The 24,876-nt window shown below is 44.4% G+C and overlaps 1 protein-coding gene across 2 annotated transcripts in view; it reads left to right on the top strand.

Moving 5' to 3' along the window:
* LOC121443022 (band 4.1-like protein 4A) overlaps window positions 1–24,876 on the top strand; it is a 188,743-nt gene that overhangs the window by 79,482 nt on the left and 84,385 nt on the right. For both annotated transcript variants that reach the window (XM_041644706.1, XM_041644705.1), the window contains exons 3-5: window positions 1,680–1,784; window positions 18,767–18,818; window positions 24,208–24,286. In XM_041644706.1, coding sequence (XP_041500640.1) covers window positions 1,680–1,784; window positions 18,767–18,818; window positions 24,208–24,286 — 236 coding nt within the window. The remainder of the gene's footprint in view (window positions 1–1,679; window positions 1,785–18,766; window positions 18,819–24,207; window positions 24,287–24,876) is intronic.

Here is a 24,876-nt window from a genome sequence, read left to right as displayed (position 1 = left end):
AAAATTGTACATGTATTACGGTATCAGAGGGTCAGCTCGTAAACCGAGTTATGGACTCCCCAGCCCCTGTGCTAGGGAATGCAGTGGACTGGTAAGCCCATGAGCAAGGACAACTTGTTTTTAGTAGAGTCAAGGAAATATAAATAAAACAGTTCCCCTTTGCCACATACCTCCCATCTCAACGCAAGTTTTGGCAAGGATGCGGGCACATGCATTTTCACCGAGTGAATTATAGTTTTAAGTATGATATTCTTCCATTGAGTGATTGCATTTCCAGATGTTTATCGCAGAGAAATACATAGGGACACGAGCACCAAGAGGCATTTACTGGAAGTGCCATTGTTATTCTGTCAGAAGCTTCTCAGCAGTGTGTGAGTCCACCATAGAAGGGCTTTTGGCTTTGAGAAAACAGGTTAGTGGACCTTGAGCTTGCAGGGGGCAATTTAGTGTAATTTAGAGATTTGGGGGTTTGTAAGAAGGACTGTCTTTTCCAAGTGTGTAATTTTATTACTTCATATCGTCATCTATTTTCTAAAAGCCCTGTGGAATACAAGGATTACCTGATACAATCACGCAGCTCGTGGCAATTGAACAGAAGCCTAGGAAAGAATGACTGCAATGGGGGTTTCGTTCAGTGCTCATGATGAGGCCAGAGAAGAGGAAGGTCAGACTGATGGTGCACACGGCTGTCCTGATAGATCAGTGTCAAGACCAGTGTGGCATGCTGCTTGCTGCCTACACGTTTCTTGTATTTGCAAATAATTGTGTCTAAGATATTAAGAAGCCTGAACCCAGGGCCTTATTTATACTATGCATGAGTTTTTTTGGGGGGGGAGAAGACAGAGTAGCACATGTGTGTGTGTACATGTGTGTGTACGTGTGTGTGTGTACTTAAAATGCAACCCCAATAAATGTTTTCTTTTTATCTATATTCATGTGTAAGAGACCAAGTAAAGTATCCTCACAAGGCTTTGCAGCACGTATTTAGCAGCTTTAATCTATGGATTTAGGCTTAAAAAAATAAAATCTTGAGCTATTGTTTTAATTTTATAGATTTTCTGTTCTATATACCTGTAAGCTTATGTACTGGTGCTTATGGAAATCATTTTTTAAATGGTCTTGTAGCCACCATGATGCTTAACGAATTTATTAAATGTTATTTACATAGAGAGTTATCTTTATTTAAGGAAGCATTTTGGAACTGGAGAGCAGGTGAACTGGGTTCTCCAGAGGACACAGGTTTAATTCCCAGAACTCAGGGAGTGGCTTACAGCTCTCTATAGTTCCAATTAGAGGAGATCTGATGCCCCCTCTTTACCTCTGTGGGCAATGGGCACATACAGGAAGCACCGGCAAGCATGCAGAAAAACCACTATACACAGAAAATTGAAAAACAAAGAAACATTTTATCCTGGAGAGAATTTGTAATTCCACAAGGGAAGGGGCTTATATTAACTTGATACTCCTAAAGTTTAAGGTGATTTTTCTAAGACTATTTCTTTAATATGCTGTAATTTATAGCTCAGCTATCTCTGTAGCTGAGGCAAAACCTGGAGAGAATAGTGTGGTCTCGTGCTAAGCTCCTGTGAGGGCTGCTCCTAAAAGATGAGAATTTGATTTTGTCCCATGGAGGAAGACACGACACCTTGTTAAAAAGCAATCTGTGACTTGTTTTGCAGAAGTCTACAAAAGGTTCCGTTGTCCTTGACCATGTTTTCCGGCACATAAACCTTGTGGAGATAGATTATTTTGGGCTGCGATACTGTGACAGAAGCCATCAGACAGTGAGTACAATGACTTCATGTTACAATTGTCTGTGCGCTCTCTCTCTCTCTCTCTCTCTCTCTCTCCCTCTCTCTCTCCCACTCTCCCACTGTCCCTCTCTCCCCTTTCTCTCTCTCTCACACACACCTTTCTGGGTGTGATTTTAGGCAGTTAGCTTCTTTGGAACTGAAAATGACTTTGGAAATTTCACTCTCGTTTTCCCATGGTAATTTCTCTGTACTTTTTCTTCTCACAAAGCCTATAAGGTTGCTGGTTTCACCACTTCTTTTCATGAAAGCAGTTTTGAATTTTACAGGTGGCTTATATGGCTTCCATTTTTGCCACCGTCTTGTAGGCGGGATTTCCGTGTCCTACTGTTCCCCGTCTCACAGTGTTGGGAGGAGAGTCTCTGGAAGGGACATTACTGCCTTATAAGAGAGGAAACGCAAAGAAAGAACATGTGTGTCTCCCACCTCCTGGTGAAGTTTTGAGAGTGGCTGTGGTTGTAATGAAGGAAAGTCAGGAGGTTTCTGTTCTTCAGCCTGGGGGAGTGAGCACAGTAGAGACAGTCTGCCTTTTCCTTCTGATGTCTGCTGTCACAGGTTAGCCCGGGTTACCATCCTGTCTGCTCAGAGGGTAGAGTCGCTGTGCTGTTTGCCACACTGGGAAGACTTTGGAGGTGATAGACTTTGAAGGATGAAAGGATATTTGTTGATTTAGTCTAAGAAAGATTTTAACTTCCTATAGATAAGAACCTTACGCAGAATGCTTGGAGGCTTATCTTAGAAATGCCCCCGACTGGCCGTTTATTTCCTGTCCTGCGCAGCCGTGTTGAAATGAAGAGCTTTTCCTCCCCTTTCAGGTCTGCTGGCTCTCCGGTATTTGGGGAGTGAAGTCAGTGCAGAGCATGGTCCTCGAGATCCCTTAGGGTGAGAAGAAGCAGGGAACGAGGTGCTGCTGAGGGTGAAGGATGCTGAGCGTTTGGTGTGTTTGTGGCTGGTTTCACAGTCTGTTCTGTTTCTCAGGAGAAACATAGAATCGAGTTAAACATTGGGGTGTCGGGTAGATCATCATAGAAAGAACTGCACTGCATTCTGCTAGGCAAGTGGGCGTTACTGTGTGTTATATACAGGCATAGTCAGATTCACTGGCTTCTGTCCCGTATAGGCCACAGGTCGCTGTAGTGGAAGTGGAAACATGTGCAGAATGGTAAACTGAGGCTTTGGCGGGTTCCCCAGATTGCATTCATATTTTATTAGCAATACATTGTTCTAACAGAGACAAACACAGTTTTCTGATGAATGCCAGACCTTGCCTGGAAAGACTGGCTGCCTTGCTGAAATTACACAGACCTTATCTTCTCTGAAGGTGATTCAATGACAAGTGCCCTCATATGTGAGAGAGGAAGGCTGGAGAGCAAGGAGAAGATGTTACAATGGAAACAGAGGTTGGAGTGGTGCATTACTAGAAGAGGTCCTTGAGCTAGGGAACGCGGGTGGCTTCCAAAAGCTGGGGAGGAGGCAAGGAAGTGTCTGCCCCCCGAGAGAGCCTCCAGGAGGAGTTCAGCCTGCATGCATTTTTATTTTATCCTAGTAAAATTCATTTTGGACTTACAGCCTCCAGAGTGATAAGGGAATACATTTCTGTTGTTTTAAGCCATCAAGACTATAGCGGTTTGTTACAGCAGCAGAAAGCAAGTCTCGTGGATATATGGAGGAGAGTCTCCATCTTGCTTGCTCAGGAGAAGTGTAAGACTGTAGTGTAGATTTTTCACATTAGGCAGAAGCCTGCACAGCACTGCTAAGCTCCTGTGTAGTGAGATCTCTGGCAGATGAGCAGGGCCCCTTTGTGACTCTGGCTGCACGAGTGTCCCTGGTGCGTGTGAGCAATGTTGCTGCTTCAGCAGCACTTGGGTTCCTTGCTGTGGGGAGGGATGGCGAGATCTGTTGGCCACAGGCACAGTGTTAGAGTTGTAGTATGGTCTTCTTCACTTTAAGCATTAAGAATTTGAAAATAACCAGAGGTTGAAAGGAACCAGGCCAGTTTTTAGGGGTTCAGAGACTCCTGCAAGTGGAGCGTGATGTGGTGAAATGGACAGCCGTCAGGCTCACAGATACCTTTCAGTCCCGTGTCTCTTCCTAATAGGTGGTCAAGTTTCTTAGTTCAATTAACTCTCTCAGAGATCCGCCTGCCTCTGCCTCCCTAAGTGCTGGGATTAAGGTGTGCACCACCACGCCCTGCTCATTTAACTCTTAATATCTGTACTTTCTGTTTCATTTTACTGTCATGAGACACCCGAACCTGAGTAATGAATAAAGAAAAGAGTTATATTTAGCCTACAGTTTGGGCTCAAAGGCATGATGCCGGCGTTTGTTCAACTGGTGAGGACCTCATGGAAGATGGCATAAAGTAGCAGGGCTGTATCTATATGGGAGAGACCCCATGGCAGGAGAAGTGAGAGAGACAAGGAGAAGCCATGCCTTTCTCGTGTATGACAGCTTTCTCTAAAGAGCTAACCAAAGTCTCAGGGGAACTACAGCGCTTCCCTGTGGGGGTAACTCCTTCAGCAATCTACGTATTCACCACCATTAAAGGTTCTGTGTCACCTCCAAACACTGCCACACCAAGCCACAAGCTTTCCACACGTGCGCTTGGGTGGTAGTTAATTCTGTCCAAACCATAGCAGGAGCCTGCTCTGTGCTGAAAATTAAATGCCCTTGCCCTCAACCCTCTACAGTGTCATGGGGCCAAGGCAGATTTCCATGGAAGATCTCTATAGGTCAGAAGGCATTGAGCATACAGTTGGCCTTTTCTCTGGAAACTAGGGTGAGAGGAAGCAGCACTCATTCTCTTTCGTAGCGTAGGAAGAAGAACACGGTCTGTAGGGAAGGAGAGAGCAAACAAGGTCTAGATTCTTAACTATCCCTGGGAAAATGTAGAGGTGTGTATGATGACATTGAAACCATCGTAAGGATAACTGTGATGCCCAGTGCCACTCCTGGCTAGCACAGCAGTGCTTTGAACTGTGCTGTCTCTCAGTGAGACATTGAGGCCCCTTGCCTAATTACTGTCTCAGAGGCAGAAGTCATAGGTGCTCAGAACTTTTCTCATAGAATTGGAGCTGGCTCTGAGGATCATGCCTCTAGACCTGCTGTCCTCTGACCTCTAGAAAGGGAAAGGTCAGACACAAAGGTAACAGTGGCACATGGGTGTCTTCCTTCAGTGAGCTGTTCCCTGGCGTCACCAAAACAATAGACAATTGGAAATAACTTTCTGAGTCTTTCCGTTCCCAAACACTGTCTTTTCCCCTCCCGTCACAGGGAAGAGTGTCAATGCCCCTGTGCTCAATCTTCTGGCCTCTCCCTTCTGTGATAGCTCTTGCTCCCTTTTCTGCTCTTCCTCTCCATTTCCTGGCAGTGTTGGGTTATGCCCAAACATCTCTAATGTAGAAGCCACTTCTGAGATCTCACGTGTTCCTTAACTTCTCTTAGTTAACTTAACATAGTTATTTTTTGTTACATCTTTGCTGTGGAGCTGCCAGAGGCATTCTTAGCCTTACAAAGAACCATGCCTTTCTGCTTCATTGGCCACAGTGACTTATTTTTTCTTGAAATATTTTGTTGTAATGAGAGCACAGATTCCTTGTTTTTCTCTTTTCAGACTTTCTTTTGATGATTCTTATGCCCTCTCTTCCTTTTTCTGTTCCATGAAGCATTGAGTTTGTCTTTCTTGTTTGTTTTTTTTTTGGGGGGGGGGTACTTGTTTTATATGTGGGCCTTATATGTAATAGGCAAGTACTCTACTCTGCCTCAGCCCCAAATGTTGTCATTCATCAAGATTTTATCCTCGATTCCCCATGTCTGAATGCTGCAGAGGCTCCTGCATGCAATGCTACCTCCAGACGTTCTCATGTTGAATGTGATCTTGTCCACCGAGTGCACTCTGCCCTGAGTAATGACACTACGCTCTGTGTTGCATCCAGATTATGTATTTTACAGTGTATGTGAGCTTTCCCCTGCTGTATATTTTGGGAAATCCCTATAAGGACTGATAATATTGGGAAGGAAAGAAGATTGTCACACTTGCTACACATGGACTTTCCTGTTCGGGGCATCTTTTGGAACCTGATAGGGGAACAGAGGGCAAGGATGAAGTAGGAAAGTCTGTTCAGGGATCCCTCTGACTTTGTGAGGAGCAGCATGTAAGCCGTGTAGTGGCCTGGGGAGAGTGATGTCAGCGGATAAAGGGTGCCTGGGAAAGAAGCCATGGGAAGACTACGTTTCCCTTTAAGGGAAGGAGAGGAACATCCTCTCAGGGCTGTGGAGTGCTCATTTCCCCAGAGGTAAATATGTGTTCTTCCTGGGTAGTGCGTCTGTTCCAGAGACACATTATTGTCTAAAGACAGGTGATCCCTTCCCCTAATTAGTGTCTCGAGCTCAGGTATCCCCAGAGATATCATCATGTGCAAAGACTGTTGAAGGTCGGGGCTGTCTGGCTTTAAACTGCACTCTGCTCCCCAGAGAGCTGTGTGGCGTTGGCGACACTCCCTCACTTCTGCTTCTTTTCTCCATTTGTATAGTGGTGAGCTGATAGTACTGGCTCCCCAGGGTGGCAGTGATCACTGAGGGCATCTCTATGAGTGCCGAGGCTGGTGGTTAAATTGTTAGCCCTTCTTATTCATCGCCTGGATGGCCTTCAGGCACCCAGTGTGCCTTCAAACTAGACACGCCTCGTCCTCTCCCTGAGGTCTTTGTTCTTTCGTGATTCTGAAGGCAGTGAGTTTTTTCAACTACTTAAAAAAAAAAAAATCTTACCTGTGCAGATGCAAATCTTGGTTTGCCATAAATACTGACATTGTAAAGTCTGTCAAATCGCTCTTAATGAAATCAGTGAATTTATATTTAATTAAAAGTACAATTGCATTGTACTTTTTCTTCTCTCTTTAAGAAGAATATAAAAACATTTATTATAAGCCAGATTTTTTTAGCTCCTACATCTTTACTTGCAGGTGTCAAAGAGTCGCTGGTCTGGTTCAAGGCCTCTGGCTTCTGCTACACTATCATATCAATACTAAAGCCTCACTGGGACTCCTCTTGGATATCCTGTTGCTGCCCTGTGTCGTGGAGATCCTGCAGCTTTGGATCTGCAGGACCAGCCCCTTCACATGCTCTGGCAGATCGTAGATGGGGTGGATGTTGGGATGGGCCAACTCATAGCCCTGGTTTGGGGCCTGGGTGTTGCTGGGTTGGTCAGCCTGCCAGCTCTCCCCCAACTCCCCACCAAGGTGAGCGCTCCAGCATTACCCTGGCTAGCTCACCCTATGCAGCAGTAGGCAGGGGTAGAGCAGGCTCTGCTTTCACACCCTCAGGTCCAGCTCACCCACATCCACACCACCAGGTTCAGCTCGACAGTGTTGCCCAGGCGAGGTGTAGGGCCCTCTTTCCTGTGCACTGCCGCTGGTAAGTTAGCTCTCTCTCCTGCCACAGGTGGGGCCAGGGGAGGGGAAGGACGTCTCACCCTCACCACCACGTGGGCAGACGAGGAGGGTGGGGCCAGCTTTCCCACTCTCAACACCCTCAGGGCCAGCTCACCTGGACAGTTCTCTATCTTAATACCACCCTGCAAACTCGGGTGCTCCTGAGAGTAAAAGGGACTGCCGTTAATAACTAACCCGGGATAACTGAAATAGCAGGACCTGTGGTCCGTTAGGCTCTCTAGTGCTATTTTTCACCTCTGTCTCACGCGCCATCAGAATGCTGGCAAGGCGCCTGCTGCACGAACCCTCAATCTCTGGAACCCACATAAAGGTGAATAATCAACTCTGCACAGCCGTGTTCCTACCACTACATGGGCTCCATGGCTGGTGCGTCCTCACACAGATCACACACACACACACACACACACACACACACACACACTACAAAACTTTAGGTACTAGTAGATTAGTCTGGACTCCTGTGCAAATTTTGAGTGGACTTCTTGTCTTCAGTCTTTACATTTTCCCACTCTTGGTTGCAGTTTTCTTTCAGGAAAGGAACTTCCATGGTGTCTCACTGTGGCTTCTAATTCTTCACTGGAATCCCTAAGAGAAGGTCTCTACTCTTAAACCATGGTCCACAAGGTCCTCCAAGAGGCACAGCCCTGAGTTACTCTTGAGCCCCCTGGCTCACAGTGTGAGCCTGTAGTGCGCCATCCAGGCCCTAGTTCCAGGTGCACGAGCCTGTCGCTCCTCTGCAGCCCCTTACCTGTCCCAGCATGCCTCAGGCTAATGCGCTGCCTCCCTGCCTGACCACCTATGCGCTCTTCTCTGTTTTCACCCAGTTAAGCCCTTTTCTCTTACCACCCAAGTCTCTGACTTTTTTTCTTGAAACTTTCCTCCACTGTCCAGGAATGCCTTAAGTCTTTTTATCTCAGGTATTAACAGTGTCTTGTTTGCAAACATCCTGAGGTTGGTTACCACCAGCTGTTGCTGCAGGGTAAGCCTTCTAAGCTCCTTTAGAATGGAGGCTCCTCCCCTCCCACCAGATACCGAGCGCAGGCCTGGTGGAGGGAAGGCCCACTCTTCCTTCTGTGTCTTCATGCTGCCCGTAATTCTTTGTGTTCTTCACCTTGCTTCTTTCACTTAAAACATATTCTCAGTTAAAACATGTTTCACCTTAAGAAAGAAATGGTTTCACCGAGAGATTGGACAGTTAGCTTAGAAATTTATGGAATTACAAGGCGTGCCATATGCGTGATGCTTACTATGTTCTGGTAGCTACTGGGCGCTGCTCAGCAGTTCTTGTCTAGCGACAAGTACACGATTGTGTAATGTGTAATAGAAGAAGGCGTGGCATATGAGGACTTGTGTGGGTCAGGGCCATCTGTAGCAGTAATGACTTTGGACCTTGATTTTCTTAGAAAATGCTTATAATATTGTTTATAATAAAATTTCTATTCCTCTGTAAGTCCCTAAACAGTGTTTAATAAAACAGGAACAGGTGGTATTTTTCTGGAGTGCTTCCTGCTTGGAGAGGGTCTTATCTCCCCTGAGCAGTCTTACAGTAGGAGTTTGGGAGCTAACGTGTGTGGAAGATCCCTGGGAGATGCTGTGGCGGAGCTGCTGAGTGGCACCCACAGAGCTGCCTGGTGGGCGTCATGCGTTCCTCCCTGTAGCTCCCAGGACAGCCAGAGGTGGTTTGATTGATCCTGAGTTTCTTCATGTGTTGGTGTTGACGGAACTTTCTAAATGTGTGGGAGAGGTTTCGCTGGTCTAGAGTCTCTTCTGTGACATAGTTCACTTGGCCTAGAGACTGTTCTGTGACATTGCTTGGCCTAGAGACTGTTCTGTGACATTGCTTGGTCTAGAGTCTGTTCTGTGACCTAACTTGGTCTAGAGTGTGTTCTATGACATACTAGGTCTGGAATCTCTTCTGTGACATAGCTTGGTCTAAAGTGATACATTGCTTGGTCTGTGTGGGTTCTTGGTTTATTGTATTTGCTGTCAATTCTCAGATGGCTGATCACAGTGGGCGCCAGTGTGTCTTCTGCGGGGCATGCAGGATCATCCTGTGCCTATCCGGTGTTGCTTTCCAGGTTTAGGGAAAAGGAGGGACTGAATTCCTGAAATTTCTTTATTAATGACATGCAATCCTCTCATTTTTTTATAAACTCAAACTAGAATAAAAGAAACAGTCAAAGTGATACAAGATCAAAGAAGAGCTATCAGAACTAATTGAAACATCAGTATATACAGAAATATTCAACTGTGTGTGTGTGTGTGTGTGTGTGTGTGTGTGTGAGAGAGAGAGAGAGAGAGAGAGAGAGAGAATGTAGATAAAAAGCAAGGTATGGAAGTGTGATAAACATTCTTCTACCAATGAAACAGACATTTGAGAAATTTCTCTAATTTATACTTTATTAATTACATAAAAGGGACATTGCCAGTTTTTTTTTCAGTGAGCATTTTTATTAAGTTAGACTCGTTCCTTCCTAGTTAAATCAGTATGAGTTATTAAGATAGAATTTCAGGTGTTTGATGGTGGTATATGTGGAAGCAGTGCTTTAAGAGTTAATCATTCTAGTCCCTCCCTCCCTCCCTCCCCCCCTCCCTCCCTCCCTCCCCCTTCCCTCCCTCTCTTCTTCCCTTCCCCCTCCCTCCCTCCCTCCCTCCCTCCTTCCCTCCCCTCCCTCCCTCCCTCCCTCTTTTCCCCTTTTAACTGTATGTGGTCTCTCTGTGTAGCCTCGGCTGACCTCTAACTTGATAAGCCTGCCTAAGTATACACACCACCACACTTGGCCTACACATTTGATTATCATGGGAAACTTCTTTTAATGCATAGAATCATGACATAAATCTGACAGATTAGCCTTGATTTACCTTTGTTCTGAATCATAAGAGGATTGTATCCTCCATGACCTCCATGAATGTTATGTCCTTCATGAACATAATAAATGGGTAGATTGAGGTATGACAATCAAGCCTTCTATTGTATGCTTTCTGCAATATTTCCCATGTTATTTTGTCTTTAATTTACAGGCACTAAATGCTGATCCATCTGTAGAATCTATCCCAGTCCTAAGCTCTGAAGGAACCATTTAAGTTTGGGCATATGATTGCATGGATGGCTGAGAGTAGCTTATGCCTGCCTGCCTTTAGGAACTGTAAAGCTTGGCATTGCTGCGTGAACTAAAGATGATGATTTACGTTTAGTTTTTTGTTTGTTTGTTTGTTTTTCCTTGTAAGAGACACTCAGGTTTCTTTTGGGGTCAGGATGCTCTCTAGTGGATATTTACTTAGGAAACTTCTTTCTTTAAAATTCTGACGTGCTATAGGCTTACTCTGACCATATGTGTGGCCTGGTACTATACTTGCTATTTCTCACCTCTGTTCAATAAAGCAGCAAATATTTCCTTGGCAGCTACTGTGTCTCTACTGTGTATGATGGTAGGGAGCAAGGGACAAGGCCCCTGGTTCCAAGGAGTTTATTTCCAGAAGAGCTAGTCGATGTTCAAGCAGGCGGTGCTGAGAACTTTCGGGTTGGCACTTCACAGTGGCTGGGAATCTGCTGCTGGCCACGCGGAAGAGTCGTCTTTGGGGTGATAAGAGTGGGAGAGCTGTGGTGGACGGAGAGAGCGGAACATTGGCCCTAGAAAGGGCCACTGAAGGGCTGCTGAAGCTAAGAAGGGGTAATGCCAAAGCCGGCTCATCATATGTGTGCGTGTACCCTACAGCCTGTGCAGGCTGGATGTTGGGCAGGCGGTGGGAGTGCAAAATGAGGGAGAAAAGGATACGATCTGGTGGACAGGTTGGTTGAGAAGGAGGGAGTTAGTAGTTTCATTTGGGGTATACAGATTTCAAATGTCTTGACTTCCAAGTCCAGTCACGCTAGGGCATGGGCTGGAATCACAGAGAGAGAGTAAATGCGAAAGAGCGGAAGCGCGGCTGCCGTGCGCCACTGGGATAACTGTGCAGCTCGGCGCTCTCATTTGACACAACTGGGCAGTGTAGTTCTAAGCAGGGGCCCCAAGGCCAGGGTGACTTCTCAGCCCACCCCAGGCTGGATCTGGTTCCTCTGTGGTCAGTTACTCGGCCAACTGAACTGCATCAGCTTTCAGGTGCTAGGACAGAGTTGGGACAAACCCCGCCTTAAAGACCTGTGCTTGCTAAATTCCTGCAGTTTGAAAGCTGGTTGGTTTCCCCCAGTGTTACTTGGCTTCCTCTTATCATAGCATCCAGGGCCCAGACTCCAAAAGAACAGAGGGAACGAGGACTGGATGCGACCACAGAGGGATGACTTCTGCCATAGTCTATTCATTTGAAGAGGCCGACCAGTGTTTTTAAAAACGAGAAGAAACCAGACAGCCCTTGATGATAGTGTTGGTGAATTTTACAGACAGTTTTGTAGAGATTTGTGTGTATGCATGTATCTGCATCATGTGCCTGGTGTCCCTGGAGACCAGATGAGACCATTGGATCCCTTGAAGCAGGAGTCATAGGTGGTTGTGAGCCTCCATGTGGGTGCCAGGAACTGACCCCAGTCCTCTTCAAAACCAGTATGTGTCTTAACTTCTGAGCCATCTCTCCAGCTTTTAAAGACACGTTTTTAAACATTAGATTTTATTCTTTATTCAAAAATTGTATTTTTTCCCTAAATAAAGATATATGTATTCTGCCTGGCTTCTCTAGATTCTCATTTACTATGATAGAAGACTCGGGTTTCAAGTTCAGAGTCTCATGAGATTCGATTCTGGGCAGTTTTCTTCAGATTTTCCTCCTTGAGTATGTGAAGAAATACAACAGCATTGAGCATCATGCCCCACCGCAGTTCAGGGCCTCCATCTGAATCTAGGTGATAAGCAAGGAGGTGAATCCCTGCCATCGTTCAGTTGTGTAACTATGTGTGTTGTCAGTGGCACCAACTTCCGTATTAGCTCCTCTTCCACTGCTGGGATAGGGCAGAGTGGTCAGCTCATAGAAAGAAGGGTTTATTTGGCTCATGGTTCCAGAAGGACAAGAGAACAAACTAGAATGGCTTAAAATTCCCAAAGCCCGCCCCTAGCAACATACTTCCTCCATCCAGGCCACACTTCCCAAACCTACCCAAATCGTACCGCCAACTGAGGACCAAGTATTCAGGTGTCCAAAATACAAGGAACATTTATTACTCAGATTTTCACAATTTCCATTTATTTATTTTATTTAAAATAATAATAATAATAAATACTTTTTATTAATAGAGACCAAGTCTTACTCTGTAGCCTGGGCTGGCTTCAAACTCATGACAGTCCTGCCTGTCAGCCTCTCAAGTCCTGTGATTACAGATGTGAGCCACCAAGCAGGGCCTGAACATGTCCATTTAGAAGCAGGGTGGCAGTAAAGAAAACCACAAAAATGTAGAAAAGAGAGAAACAGGAGGCAATTACTAACCCATACAGTTTTTAGTTTCTAGTCTTTACATTTTGTTTTTAAAATTCAGAGACAATATTTGTATACACTTACAGGACTCAGTACGACATATTGAAATCCAGCCTGGCCTGGCGCATGTAGCTCTTTCTTGGTCTTAAGTCCCTGGGAGTTGTCCATGGTGTTGGTGGCCCCGCTGGATTGGCTGTGTGGTCTGTTCTCTGGATTTTCTTTCTGCTCCATAGATAAGTAATACATGTTTGCAGCTGAGTGGCATTTCAGTCTGCCTGATGAAGCCTGAAAATACAGACATATTTTTCCCCTTGCTACTCCACTCATGCTGGAGACAGACAGGTATCCCTGTGAGGTCTAGGCGGGCCTTAAACTTGGTTTCCTCCTTCCTCTGTCTCCCCAGTGTTGGCTGGAATTACAGGCTTGTGCTACCACGTTCATTTGGCATAATTATAAAACAAACAGAAAACTGTCTTTGCAGATTTGCTTCAAGTTCATTTTTAATCAGCTTTCTCAGACAAAGGCCTCACTAACCTGCTGTTCTGGTATCCACACGTAAGTCCATTCTTTCCATCCTTGCAAGGCTGTTGAAGAACACCCTCAGGATTCCTCAGGAAACTTCTGTCATTTGGAAAGGGTCCGTGAAGCCTCATATGAAGTCTTTTTGAGGACTTAATAAGGATTTTACAATTACATCTTGTTTTCCTGACAGCTTCTGGATTCAGTCTTTGCCTGGAAGCCGTTTCTTAGTTGTAGCACTGGCTGCCTTCTGATAAGACAGGGAATGAGAAAGTTTTATTTCTGAACTCTAAGTCCTGGCTCTCCTTTATCCTTCAACTTTTTTTCCCCCTTATCTCTCTCCCTCTCCTTGAATTTCATTGTAGGCAGCAAAGTGAAGCCATTGGCGCTTTCTCCAGTCTGCCTGGAAATCTCCCTCTCTGGATCATACAGTTCATTAGGCACCTTATTAAAATTTTTTGTGTTTCCACAGGCAACAGCATTGCTAAGCCCCTGACCCTGTATAATTAGGTTCCTCTCTTCTGCGTCCAAGGGCTTCCTCTTTGCTCTCTCCTCCATGCTCTGGGAACAGCCTTCAAGTCTTCTGACTCCCACCACACTCTTGTGTAAGGTGCTTCTTGCTGCTCTACCTGCAAAGTCAAGGGGGAGGTGGAGGCAGCAGGACTGGGATTGGAGAGGCCATTCTGTTTCCATAAGGACTTCGGCTTGAGTGGCCATCCAAAGGGAAACTGCTGGAGGGAGAGTGCTCTCCCTCCAGAAGACTGAACTTCTCTGACCTATGCTTCCAGTAAGTTTCTCTTCCTAACTCCCAAGGTGGGGATTAATAGGGCGCGGGGAGCAGGGTGTCATAAAAGCAGCTCTTTAAGGAATCCAGGTAAGCGTGATGCCACTTAGACCTGAGAATGTGGATGAACCTTCATATTTGTTTCTGTTTAGAATATAGAAGCCAAAAGGATTTGCAGATGTGTAGAAGATAAAGAATGAACAGAGTGTCACAAAGTCTTGAACCATTTATGGAGCTTGGAAGATGGCGTTCATCTTTATGTGCACATTTGTGCATGTATGCGTGTGTGTGTGTGTGTGTGTGTGTGTGTGTGTGTGTTTGCTCAAGTAGAAACTTTCTTTTTTTTGATACTCAGACTCTAATGAGCATCCAAGTGGAGATGTAATATTGGCAGAAACATGAAGAGGGATTCTAGTCAGGAAGTGTTAGCCTCAGGCATTTTGGTGTTTCTTGGCTGGGAACCTAAGAAGCAACCAGCAGAGGGATTATGTGGTCAGTGAAGAAAGAGGAGAACCAGAGAGGGGACTATTTGAGAGGTAGAAAGTGAATGTTTTGAGTACATGGGGACACAATATGTGTCTGCAGCATTCTCGGCTGCTCTTTACTCCTACGTACAGTAAACACATAAACACATTGCTTTTCAGTATACCACTACAAGCCACTGTTTATACTGTCAAGGATTTTGTATGAAGTATATGAAGTGCATATAAATTCTTAAAGGTCACTCTCTCGGCACCGCTTCACTGGGGACTGAATTTCATCATGAGTGTTGGGAAAGGACAAATGGCATCCAAGCCACAGCATGCTCCGTGAATGTGGATGTCTTAGCCATTGGGCAGCCCCAGTTTCAATACAGTGCTCCCTTGCGAAGGCTGCGTCGTCGCTGATGTGCTCATCCGTGGAGGAGGGCTGGGGAGATAGTTCCGTGGGTAGAGGGCCCTGACGTGTAAGCAGGAGGACCCGAGTTGGGATCCCAGCATTTATGTACATGCTGGGCAGGTGAGGCTTGCCTGTGACTCCAGGCTGTGGGGCGGAGATAAGCGCATCTCTGGAGTTCATTGGTCAGCTAGCCTAGCCAAGTTAAGGACTTTCAGGTCCAGTGAGAGACCCTGTCTCAAAACACAAGGTGGAACACAAAGTTGGGAGGAGGGGAAGGAGTTGGGAAGGAATATGAACAAAATACATAGTATTCATGTGTGAAATTCTCAATGAAAATATTATATACCAAATATATGAAAACCAGGAGAAACAATTGAGAAAGACATCAGATACGGAACTTCGTACTCCACACGCATCCACATAAACACGTGCACCACATACACACACATACACACACAGAGAGACATTGAGACAATTGACATGTATTTTATAACAGTATAAGGTTCTTTTCCCCTCCATACATAAATCTTGAGGATTTTTATCATGAACGTTTGTTCACTGTTTTTTTTCTTAGTATAGTCATTTGCATTTCCCTTGCAGTGTTCCTTGTGTGTAAGTTTGTCACGTATGCACTCATTTTGTGCACTTTTTTATGGTCTGCATTATAATTCTAGGTACGTACCTAGCTGTGCTTTAAGTTCCTTGAGGCTAGAGGCCCATCTTACTTCCCAGGTCAGTGCCTGGTGACATAGAAAGGTATCAACAGAGGGTGTTCTGTGCGTGCTAAATGGTGTAAAGCCCACCTTCAGAACCTTCAGATTGGGGTATTGCATTCAGTAGCAAAGTTATGCATCCTTTTCCTCTTGAGTGTGAGCAGCAGCCTGGTGTGTTTGGTGTGAACAGGCATGTGCTGTGTTTGATTGCTTGCTGATGGCGAGCAGTGGCAGTGGGGTTATACTGTGGCTGCTTTGTTTCCAAGGTCATATCTTTCCCTTGGTTGAACATAAGTGGATTTTGCATTTCAGGATCCTGGCCTGTGGAACCTGGTTGATTATGTTTATTATTTACGTTAGGAGCATTTATCATTGTCTGACCTCCATCACCTCAGCCTTCCATTTTGATAAAATGAGATTTGTGCCTGGCAAGCTGGATGGATGTGTAGTTAGCATATCTTATGTGCGGGGAGTTGATGGAATGACCTCTGATGGATCTTGTTTTGCTTTGTGAAAATTGCAATTTCTGTCTCATCTTAGGATCCTACTTTTTTTTTTTTTTTTTTTTTTTGGTTTTTCGAGACAGGGTTTCTCTGTAGATTTGGAAGGATCCTACTTTATCGTGCTTTTTTACATAAAAATTTAATCATTCTCATGGAAAGATTGTCATTAATATGCTTTATCTGATGCACCAAGCATCTTTCCTATCCCTTTGAGATAAAAGCTTCCTCCCTGTTTTCTTGTCATGGCCTTTTCAGTGTTTGAAAAAACATTGGAGACAGAAAAATGGAAAATGATGCAGTGTATACACAGGCTGAGCTCCATGGCACACCATTAACATAGACCACTTTTATCTTCTTCTGTGCCAGCCAAAAGTAAACACTAGAAGGCAGTTTACTACCCAAAATGCCTTGAACTGAAGAGTCTATAAAATTTGACACTTTGTAATCATTTTAGAAGAGAACATTTAGAAGCTTTGCTCTCATTGGCTCCTTATGGTTTCAGTCTTCCTTCCCATCCCACCCATTCCTCTTTTGGCACACTTTGAATCCTCTTGTGTGTGATGTAAGTCCTAAAATTAAAACCCAGTGTTTGGACCAGCTTTGACCTCTGGGGAACATGGCAAGAGCCTCTAGGGCGCATCTGCCTCCAGGACTCTACGGGCTCTGTGGATGGTACCAGCATTGATGAGTCTTGAACCCAGATACCCAGAGAGAAGAGAACCACTGACCTGCAGAACTGAGATAATAAATGGGGGTTGTTTTAAGCCTCACTTTTTTTGGTGGCAATTTGTTATGTAGCAGTAGAGACCGAATCAGCTGTTAAGTGGGTGTTTGTGTTTCTTTGGGTTTCCTTCTGAAATACGTAGGCATATTTAAATCTTTTAAGAACTAAGTCTTATGTACCCCCATGTGTATGCACTTGCAAGCATGAGTATGGTATGTGTATGTGAGTATGGTCGTGTGCCCTGTTGCACGGGTCACACTCAGGCTGCCGGGCCGGCACAGCAGTTTCACAAACAGCGCCAAGTTCTCCTTTGTGCCATCTCCTCAGCTTCGAACTTTCTTACCTCACACCAAAGGACAGGAATAGTCCGTACGTTATGTTTCCATCTCATGGGAAGAATCCTTAGTTTTGTAGAAGAATGAGTCCAAAGCACAGAGCAACAAGTGGCTTGATGTTGCTCTCCACGGTGTGCCAGCATCTCCCTCGGAACCAGGGTTTTGGCACCAAAGCAGCATCTTTGGTCATTGTGGACACCACAGTACTTCCCTTGTTACAGCCTCTGCTTCAGATAACTCTTCTGTTTTAAGTTGGTGAACTTGTGTATGTTAGCTGCTTTGTAAACATCTTGCGGAAGTAGACCTGCCTTGAGAGACAGTGGCCGTTGGGTGGAGATCAATTGAGGCTAGTGCTTCAGTAGTATGTCTTAATGGGGCACTTAGTATGAACGCCTGGCATATAGCATTTGAAATAGAAGGTAAGGGGATCACATAACATATTAGTACCACTGTTTATAATAACGGTTCACCCAAGGGAAGGAAAGAGAACACTGGTAGGTAGGTTCTCCTGGCCTTTGTCTGTAGCCCCTGATTCTGTCCTGAGTGTTGGGGGTGGGGGAAGTGTGATCTCATTAGGGTTAATGAGGAAGGACATTTAGGCAAATGTAGATGGCTCCTGGGTGTGTGTGGGTCCTCTGTATTTGTCTAGGGTAAATGATGGACAGGCTCCATTTGTTTGTCCCCACCGACCCTTCAGTGCCTCCCGTGAGACCCCGAGCCTCCCCTGTGCAGCTGCGGCTTCTCCCTGCTCCTCTTGCAGATGGAGAGCCGAGGCTGGAGACTTGCTCCTTTCAGTGATTTTTGTTTCTCAGGAAGAAAAGGAAAGCCCATCTGTAGGGCCAAGAATTCCCTCCCTATCCCTGCCTGCAATTCTGTTTGTTAAAGGTTAATCTGCATTAATGAGCAAATACCTTACATGGTCTAAAGCCAGTTACCAAGAGTGAGCGTCTCCCCTTAGTGATGACTGTGTGTTGCCTAGCTTGGGGTGAGCCAGTGCTGAAGACTTTGTGGGAGGTCCTGTGTGTGAGCTGCATGGAGACCCTGTGGGGACATGCAGAGTTTTTCAGTCCTTTGCCCGTGTTGCATGGTGATGGCAGGGAGATCCAGCTAGAAACCCCCACGGCTGTGCTCCAGGATTCAGGTCCTCAGCTGAGCTGACCTCCCCTCTTGGATCCTGAATGACTGTGTGAGCTAATGTAATTGTTTTCTTCCTAGTACCGAGGAACAGTTGTTACAGGGCATGGGACAGCTAGTGAGGAGGTTGGGGACATTTTATGGAGAGGCACGACTCAGGGGGCTATGAAGGAGGACTTTGGAAAGACACTTAGAGGGTATTCTTAGTGGCCACGGATTTCCGAGTAATACAACTTATTTGTAAATGTCTAACTGCCACCCACCCTTCAGTGAGTACAGCCCAGCTGAGGCTCATTGCTGCCCTGCCTCTCTGGATGCCAGCTGCGAGCACCTTTCCCTCTCTGTAATATTCTAGCCACAGAACGCTCCATGGTGTGTTTGTGGATGTGATATGATGCACAGTTGCTTGCCTGTCTGATATTTAAATGGCTTTTGAGTAATACTTCAGAAATGCTCTGGATGCGAAGGTGGACGGAAGCATCTAACTTTATCCTTGCCTCTTTCTGTTTCACAGTATTGGCTGGACCCAGCAAAAACTCTTGCAGAACACAAGGAGCTAATCAACAGTAGGTATTTCATTTTCATTTTGTGAGCGGGTGGCTTGGGCTTGGTAAAATGTCTGTGATTCGTTTAGTGCTGGTGAGGGAACAGTAGGACCGGGAGTCGTGATGGGGCTGTGCACTGTGAGATTCTCTAGACTGGGGCAGTTAATCTCATCAGCTACTCAGCGGAGCCTGTGACTGTAGCGAATGTGTCCTAGGGATACACCCTTTCATGATTTTTATCTCTGACTTTTCTATGTGTTTGTCTTTAAAACTCGACCTTAAAAAGCAAAAAGGAAGAGAGAGGAAAGTGTTTGTTCTTGGGCTATGGAGTGTTTTGTTATCATGCCACAGGGCCTGTGACATGAGAGTTTCTGTGACTTTGGGGAGAGGTCATTCCTTGTCAGGGGCTGGTTTTTAGGATGATAAAAATAAATTATTAGGGGAGTTGGTGTAATTGAATATATATTCTTTAATCTCAGTATCCATACCCAAGGTTTTATTTATAAACACATGTCTTAAGTATGCAAAAGAATAATCAATTACAAATTTTGTGTTAAAATTACATAAGTTAAAAATTTGAAACATTGTGTGTGTAATTCACTGACATGAAATAATTCATGTTGCTGTAACTATCACCGTCTGCATAATTTTTCATTATCCTGGACTGACCTCTATCACCAATGAATCTTTTTGTTCAAATTGTCACTGACTGCCAATCAGAACCTAGTGGGCCCTTCTGCCTCTGGGTCCCATTGCTCCCATGACTGCCTGCCCTTTCTCTGTGGTCACATTGGCTTGATGAGCGTTGATGGATCTCAGCACAGGAATGCAGCCACAGCAAGGAACTGGAAACCTGGAAATGCAGGGCCCCCAGGAACAAGTGTAAATTTCCTCAACATCGGCATCATTGTCTCCAGCGTTCTACCTCTGTAGAGACCACCAAAGTTTATAAATTACAGCTTGGGCCCACTTGACTCATTAAAGAAACAACTATCAGAAACTCAGAAAAATTTCAAGAATAACTATTTTAAAATTAAAAAAAAAACATAAAATAGCCGGGCGGTGGTGGCGCACGCCTTTAATCCCAGCACTCGGGAGGCAGAGGCAGGCGGATCTCTGTGAGTTCGAGACCAGCCTGGTCTGCAAGAACTAGTTCCAGGACAGGCTCCAAAACCACAGAGAAACCCTGTCTCGAAAAACCAAAATAAATAAATAAATAAATAAATAAATAGATGGTCAACATTTTAGTGGCCCACAGATGTTCGTGCCTGTAATCCTAGAGGCTGGGGCAGGGGAATTGCCACAAGTGGAGGGCAGCTTGGGCTGTATAGTGGTTCCAGGCTAACCGGACTAATTAGTAAGTTCTTGTTTCAAAAACAAGCAAATACACAGTCTGCTCTTCCAGAGGACCCAGGTTTGATTCCCAGCTGCACGATAGCTCATAGCCTATGTAACCCTGGTTCCAGGGGATTTAATAATATCTTCTGGCTTTCCTGGAGAGCAGACATACCTGTGGTGTACAAATACACATGCAAACAAAACACCCAGGCACATAAAAAGACGTAAGTCTTTCAAAATTTTAAGATGGGTTTTAAAGCATGCCAAAGTTTTCCTCAATTTATTAAGGTATTCTACTTAAACATCATTGTAAGAAGCAATATTTTTTCATATTCAGTAATGTTAAATATTTGATATATCATATGTATAAAACAGAATCTCACCTGAAGAAACAGGTCATAGAAGACTTTTTATTTCATCAAGTGTTTTGATAGTGAAGGCAAATAGCACAGTGAGTATGAGCAGCCATCCAAATGGTAGGCCACTGCTAGTAGTCAAGATTCTCATAGGTAAATCTGGATTTGCTTGCCCTAAACTAAGTGGAAATTCCTATTATCATTAAGGCACTATAAAATGTAGTTTGGAGACTTCCCAGTGTCTGCTTCCTCCATGGTTTTTGGATAAAACAAAATGATCTTAGCTTCACTTTAAGGGTTTCTTAACGTTGATGCCATAGACTAGACGGATTTCAGATACTGCTAAGTTAGTGACTTGCCTCATCAGCATCTCATTTTTGTAGTTAATTAGAAAATATCTGGCTAGGAATATTCTTGCATATAAATGACCATTTCTGGGGCCATAGATTCTCTACCAGGTGCTCCCACGAGAGTTTGAGCCAAGGCCTGCTTTCCCAGACTGTAGAAGGCAGTGCCCACACAGCACCACATACTAGGTGTGCATGAGCTTTATTCTCATCCTGTGGTTTCAGGAAAGTTGCTCAACTCTTCAGAGCTTCACCTGCTTTCTGGTGATTTCCAGGCTGTGGCCAAGAAATACTCATGAAATTTGTTGTTGTTTGAGACAATGTCTCACTATGTATCCCTAGCTGACGTGGGACTTACTGTGTAGCAGACTGGTCTTGAACTCACAGAGATGCGCCTGTCTCTGCCTCCTGAGTGCTGGGATTAACTGCGTGCGCCACACACTGGGCAATACGAAGTGACACAAACCCCCTCTGTGTGCTAGTGGAAAAGGCCAAAACCTTTAAAGAAAATGAACTCAAGTTGAGTGTTATTCATTGTGCATTTTTCAAGTTTCTGCTTAGCTGCCCATGACTGGACACAGATGAAATGCCTGTGATGGGTGAATAGGGTCATCTGTCACGTTCACAGAATGAAAGTCGCTCTGGAGTCTATAGAATGCCTCTTCCCTTTGTGCGCTTCTTAGCGGCATGCACGCCTCCCTGCCCACCCTAGGTGAAAGCCCAGCCGCCTGCGGGCACAGGCAGACCCATCTGCTCAGGAGCAGGGCTTGATTGACACAGATCATCAGCTGTCAGTGGACTTCCTGCCTCTTCTAAATATTTAATAATCTTGCCTCCCTAGTGTCTGTGTTGAGGGGAGTGTTTGTCATAAATAAAGTGATTGAATATACATAAAAAACTCAATATATGGATTAGTTAGGAAATTAGATAAAGGCTTTAAAATGTAGATTTAAGAAAAATCCCTAAGTGTAGGAAGTAACTCATGAAGGAAGGCAGAGATGAAGGGAGAGGCATGGGCCTGCTCCTGCTGTCCTGTATATGCAGTTAACAGGGCTTTGGGAGAGGACAAAAACATGTGTGAGCATGGGATAAAAGCAATAACATGGTTCGAATAGTATAAATTGACTTTATTTTTATTACTTGATCTAATTTGTTTCTTTCACCTGGCGCTTAAGTTATGACTTCATTAATTTAACTAAAACTGAAAGTAGATTAGGGTTTCTTTGTATCGATTACATGGTGTCAGCTGTTTCCACCAGGTCCGCGTTTGTGGGGCAGAGAGCCTTCGGTGAAATCGATTGCAGCACTGACAGTTGCTTGGAGCCCTTTCTAAAACAAAGGACGTGGCGGTTGGGAGGTGGGGACCCGAGGACCAGAACTCCAGATCAGCCTCAGCTGTGTAGAGGTGGAGGCCAGTGCGAGCAGCGTGAGATCCTGCCTCAAAATAAATAATAAATAAATAGATAAAGATTTTTAAAAAGTATATTAGACATTAATAATTACTGCGAGCCTGGAAGTTCAGCATTTTTGGAAACAGTGCAGATTACACCCATCCACCCGGAAGTAACTATTTCTAGAAATGGCAAACTACAATATAGCGGTACCCAAGGGACCTGCACACTCTGCACAGTGTGTTGACTTTTATATTTACCCACGCATGTGCAATTCCAGGCTTTGTTTCTGAATTTTTAAATTTTGTTTTAGTTGTCTACAGTTTTAGTTCTTGTGTGTGTGTGGTAAATGATTAAGAAGTATCTTTTTTACCTATGTGAGGATATATTTTTCTATTTAGAATAGTTAACAGGGCTGGAGAGATGTCTCAGTGGTTAAGAGCAGTGGCTGTTCTTACAGAGGACTCTGGTTTAATTCCCTGCACCTGTCTGGCAGATCACAACAATCTGTACTTCCAGTTCCAGGGATCTGACCTTCTTCTGACCTCTGAGAGTGACAGACATGCCTATGGTGTGCCTATGTATATTCAGGCAAATACTCACACACATAAAATAAATAAATTAAAAAATTAGAATTGTTTAAGAATGTAGCAGATATTGTGCTATTACATGGCTACTCTGATTATTATTTTTAAGAAATATATGTGATTATGAAAATATTAGGTAATTAATTTGCAGCGCACTGCTACTTCCTCTTCCCAGCATTTGACACAGCTTATACTTCCTCTTGTATTTTTTCCTGGGACAAACTACACATATTAACTTTTTTCTCGTATGAGGTGTTGGGACTGTAGACTGTCAACCCTCTCCACACCAGCACATATGATCTCCACCTGTTTGCTTCTGCTAGGGCTGGCCCACTGTCCTGTAGCTGTGGCTCACTGTCGGGGTCCCCGTGGCTGTGGGTCAGTGACGGGGTCCCTGTGGCTGTGGCTCACTGACAGGGTCACCATGGCTGTGGCTCCCGTCCCTGTAGCCGTGGCTCACTGGCGGGGTACCTGTGACTTTGGCTCACTAATGGGGTCCCTGTGACTCACTGACAGCATTGTTTGCAGCCTTTTGCAGAGAAGTTTAGAAAAACTTTTTCTTGATAGTTGATGTGATAAGAGGATGACTTTAAAAAATCATTTGTCAATGAATTCTCGATGATGAGAAGACCCTCTCCTGTTTACCTCCTTCCTTCAGTAATGAATAGCAGGAAAATAGAAATTAATAAAAATTGTGCATAGGCAGTCCAACCAGATACAAGAACCAGTAGCCTTGTGGTATTTTGGGCCTTAAGTGTTTTCTGTGTTTATGTGTGAACGAACATGCACTTAGCATTAATGTCCTGCCTTCACTAGTCTTGAACCATGCCTTTTCCATTTTGTGTTCTTGTGTCTTTAGAAATATTTTACAAAGGTAATTCTGTTTGTGCATATGCATGTATGGGTACACAAGGGTGTGTGCACGTGCTTGTATGTGTGCACTAGCGTGTGTGTGTGTGTGTACACATGGTACATACACCTATATGCGGAGACTAGAAGATGTCAGGCGTCCTACTCTGTCATCCCCGCCTTATTCCCTTGAGACAGGACCCTGCATGGAACCAGGAGCTAGACTGGCGTTCAGAAAGCTCCAGAAACACCTCTGTCAGCCCTGCACAGTACTGAGGCTACAGGAGTGTGCGCCGCCACACCTAGATTTTTACACTGAAATTGGGATTTGAACTCAGATCCTCTTGAACTACTATTATTTGATGTGAGAGTGTAAATCTTATAATAGAATTTGTATGTAAATGAACTGTCAATTGCTTGAAATAGATGTTTTTCATATTTAATATATTCTCCATATGTGAATATAATTCCTAATTGTTACATAGTACAATGCAACTTTGATTACAATGTGAAATGTAATTAGTTTTTGCTTTTTCTTAAAGCTGGACCTCCATATACTTTGTACTTTGGTATTAAATTCTATGCTGAAGATCCATGTAAGCTAAAAGAAGAAATAACCAGGTACAGTATTAACTTTATCTTTGGATAATGTGCTATACATGAAAGGCTGTATTGAACGTGGATTAAAAGTGGGGTTTACACACCTGAATGCGTGTCGAGCTGTGTCTCATGGTGCACCTGCTGTGAGGATTAAATTTTCGCCTTGCGCGAGGCAGATCAGTGTCCGATGATAGATGTGTGTGGGAAGCGACAGGAGCCTGGGTGACATGATGACAGATTTGCATCTGCTGGGGCAGGATATTCTCTGTCATTGTTCAGTGCCTTTGGCCTTTGTATCTGTGTAAGAGCAGTCATTTGATCTGCCAAGGGAGGGCGTTTTGATGTGCTGGGTTTATGCATATGAATATCTGTTTGGAAGGCCAGTTATTTTCCTTTAATTAGTTGTAGTTGAAATATCAACTGTTTAGATATTTCATTTATCTTTGCAGGAAATGAAAAGATTACTATTTTCTGTATTAAAAAGGGAGAGAAAGTATCAGTATTATAATGTATTTCTTCACCTTTATCTCCAAAAACTATATTTTAGTAAAGACAGATTTGCTCATGGGTATTGAGTAGACAGATTGCCAAAATAGTCCTTACCAGCATTT

This window comes from Microtus oregoni, unplaced genomic scaffold (genome assembly GCF_018167655.1).
Source record: "Microtus oregoni isolate MIOR12 unplaced genomic scaffold, Mior012 000098F_ref0000018, whole genome shotgun sequence".
Taxonomy (NCBI): domain Eukaryota; kingdom Metazoa; phylum Chordata; class Mammalia; order Rodentia; family Cricetidae; genus Microtus; species Microtus oregoni.
Note: the sequence above shows the minus strand (reverse complement) of the source record. Positions and strands in the feature narration are given on the sequence as shown.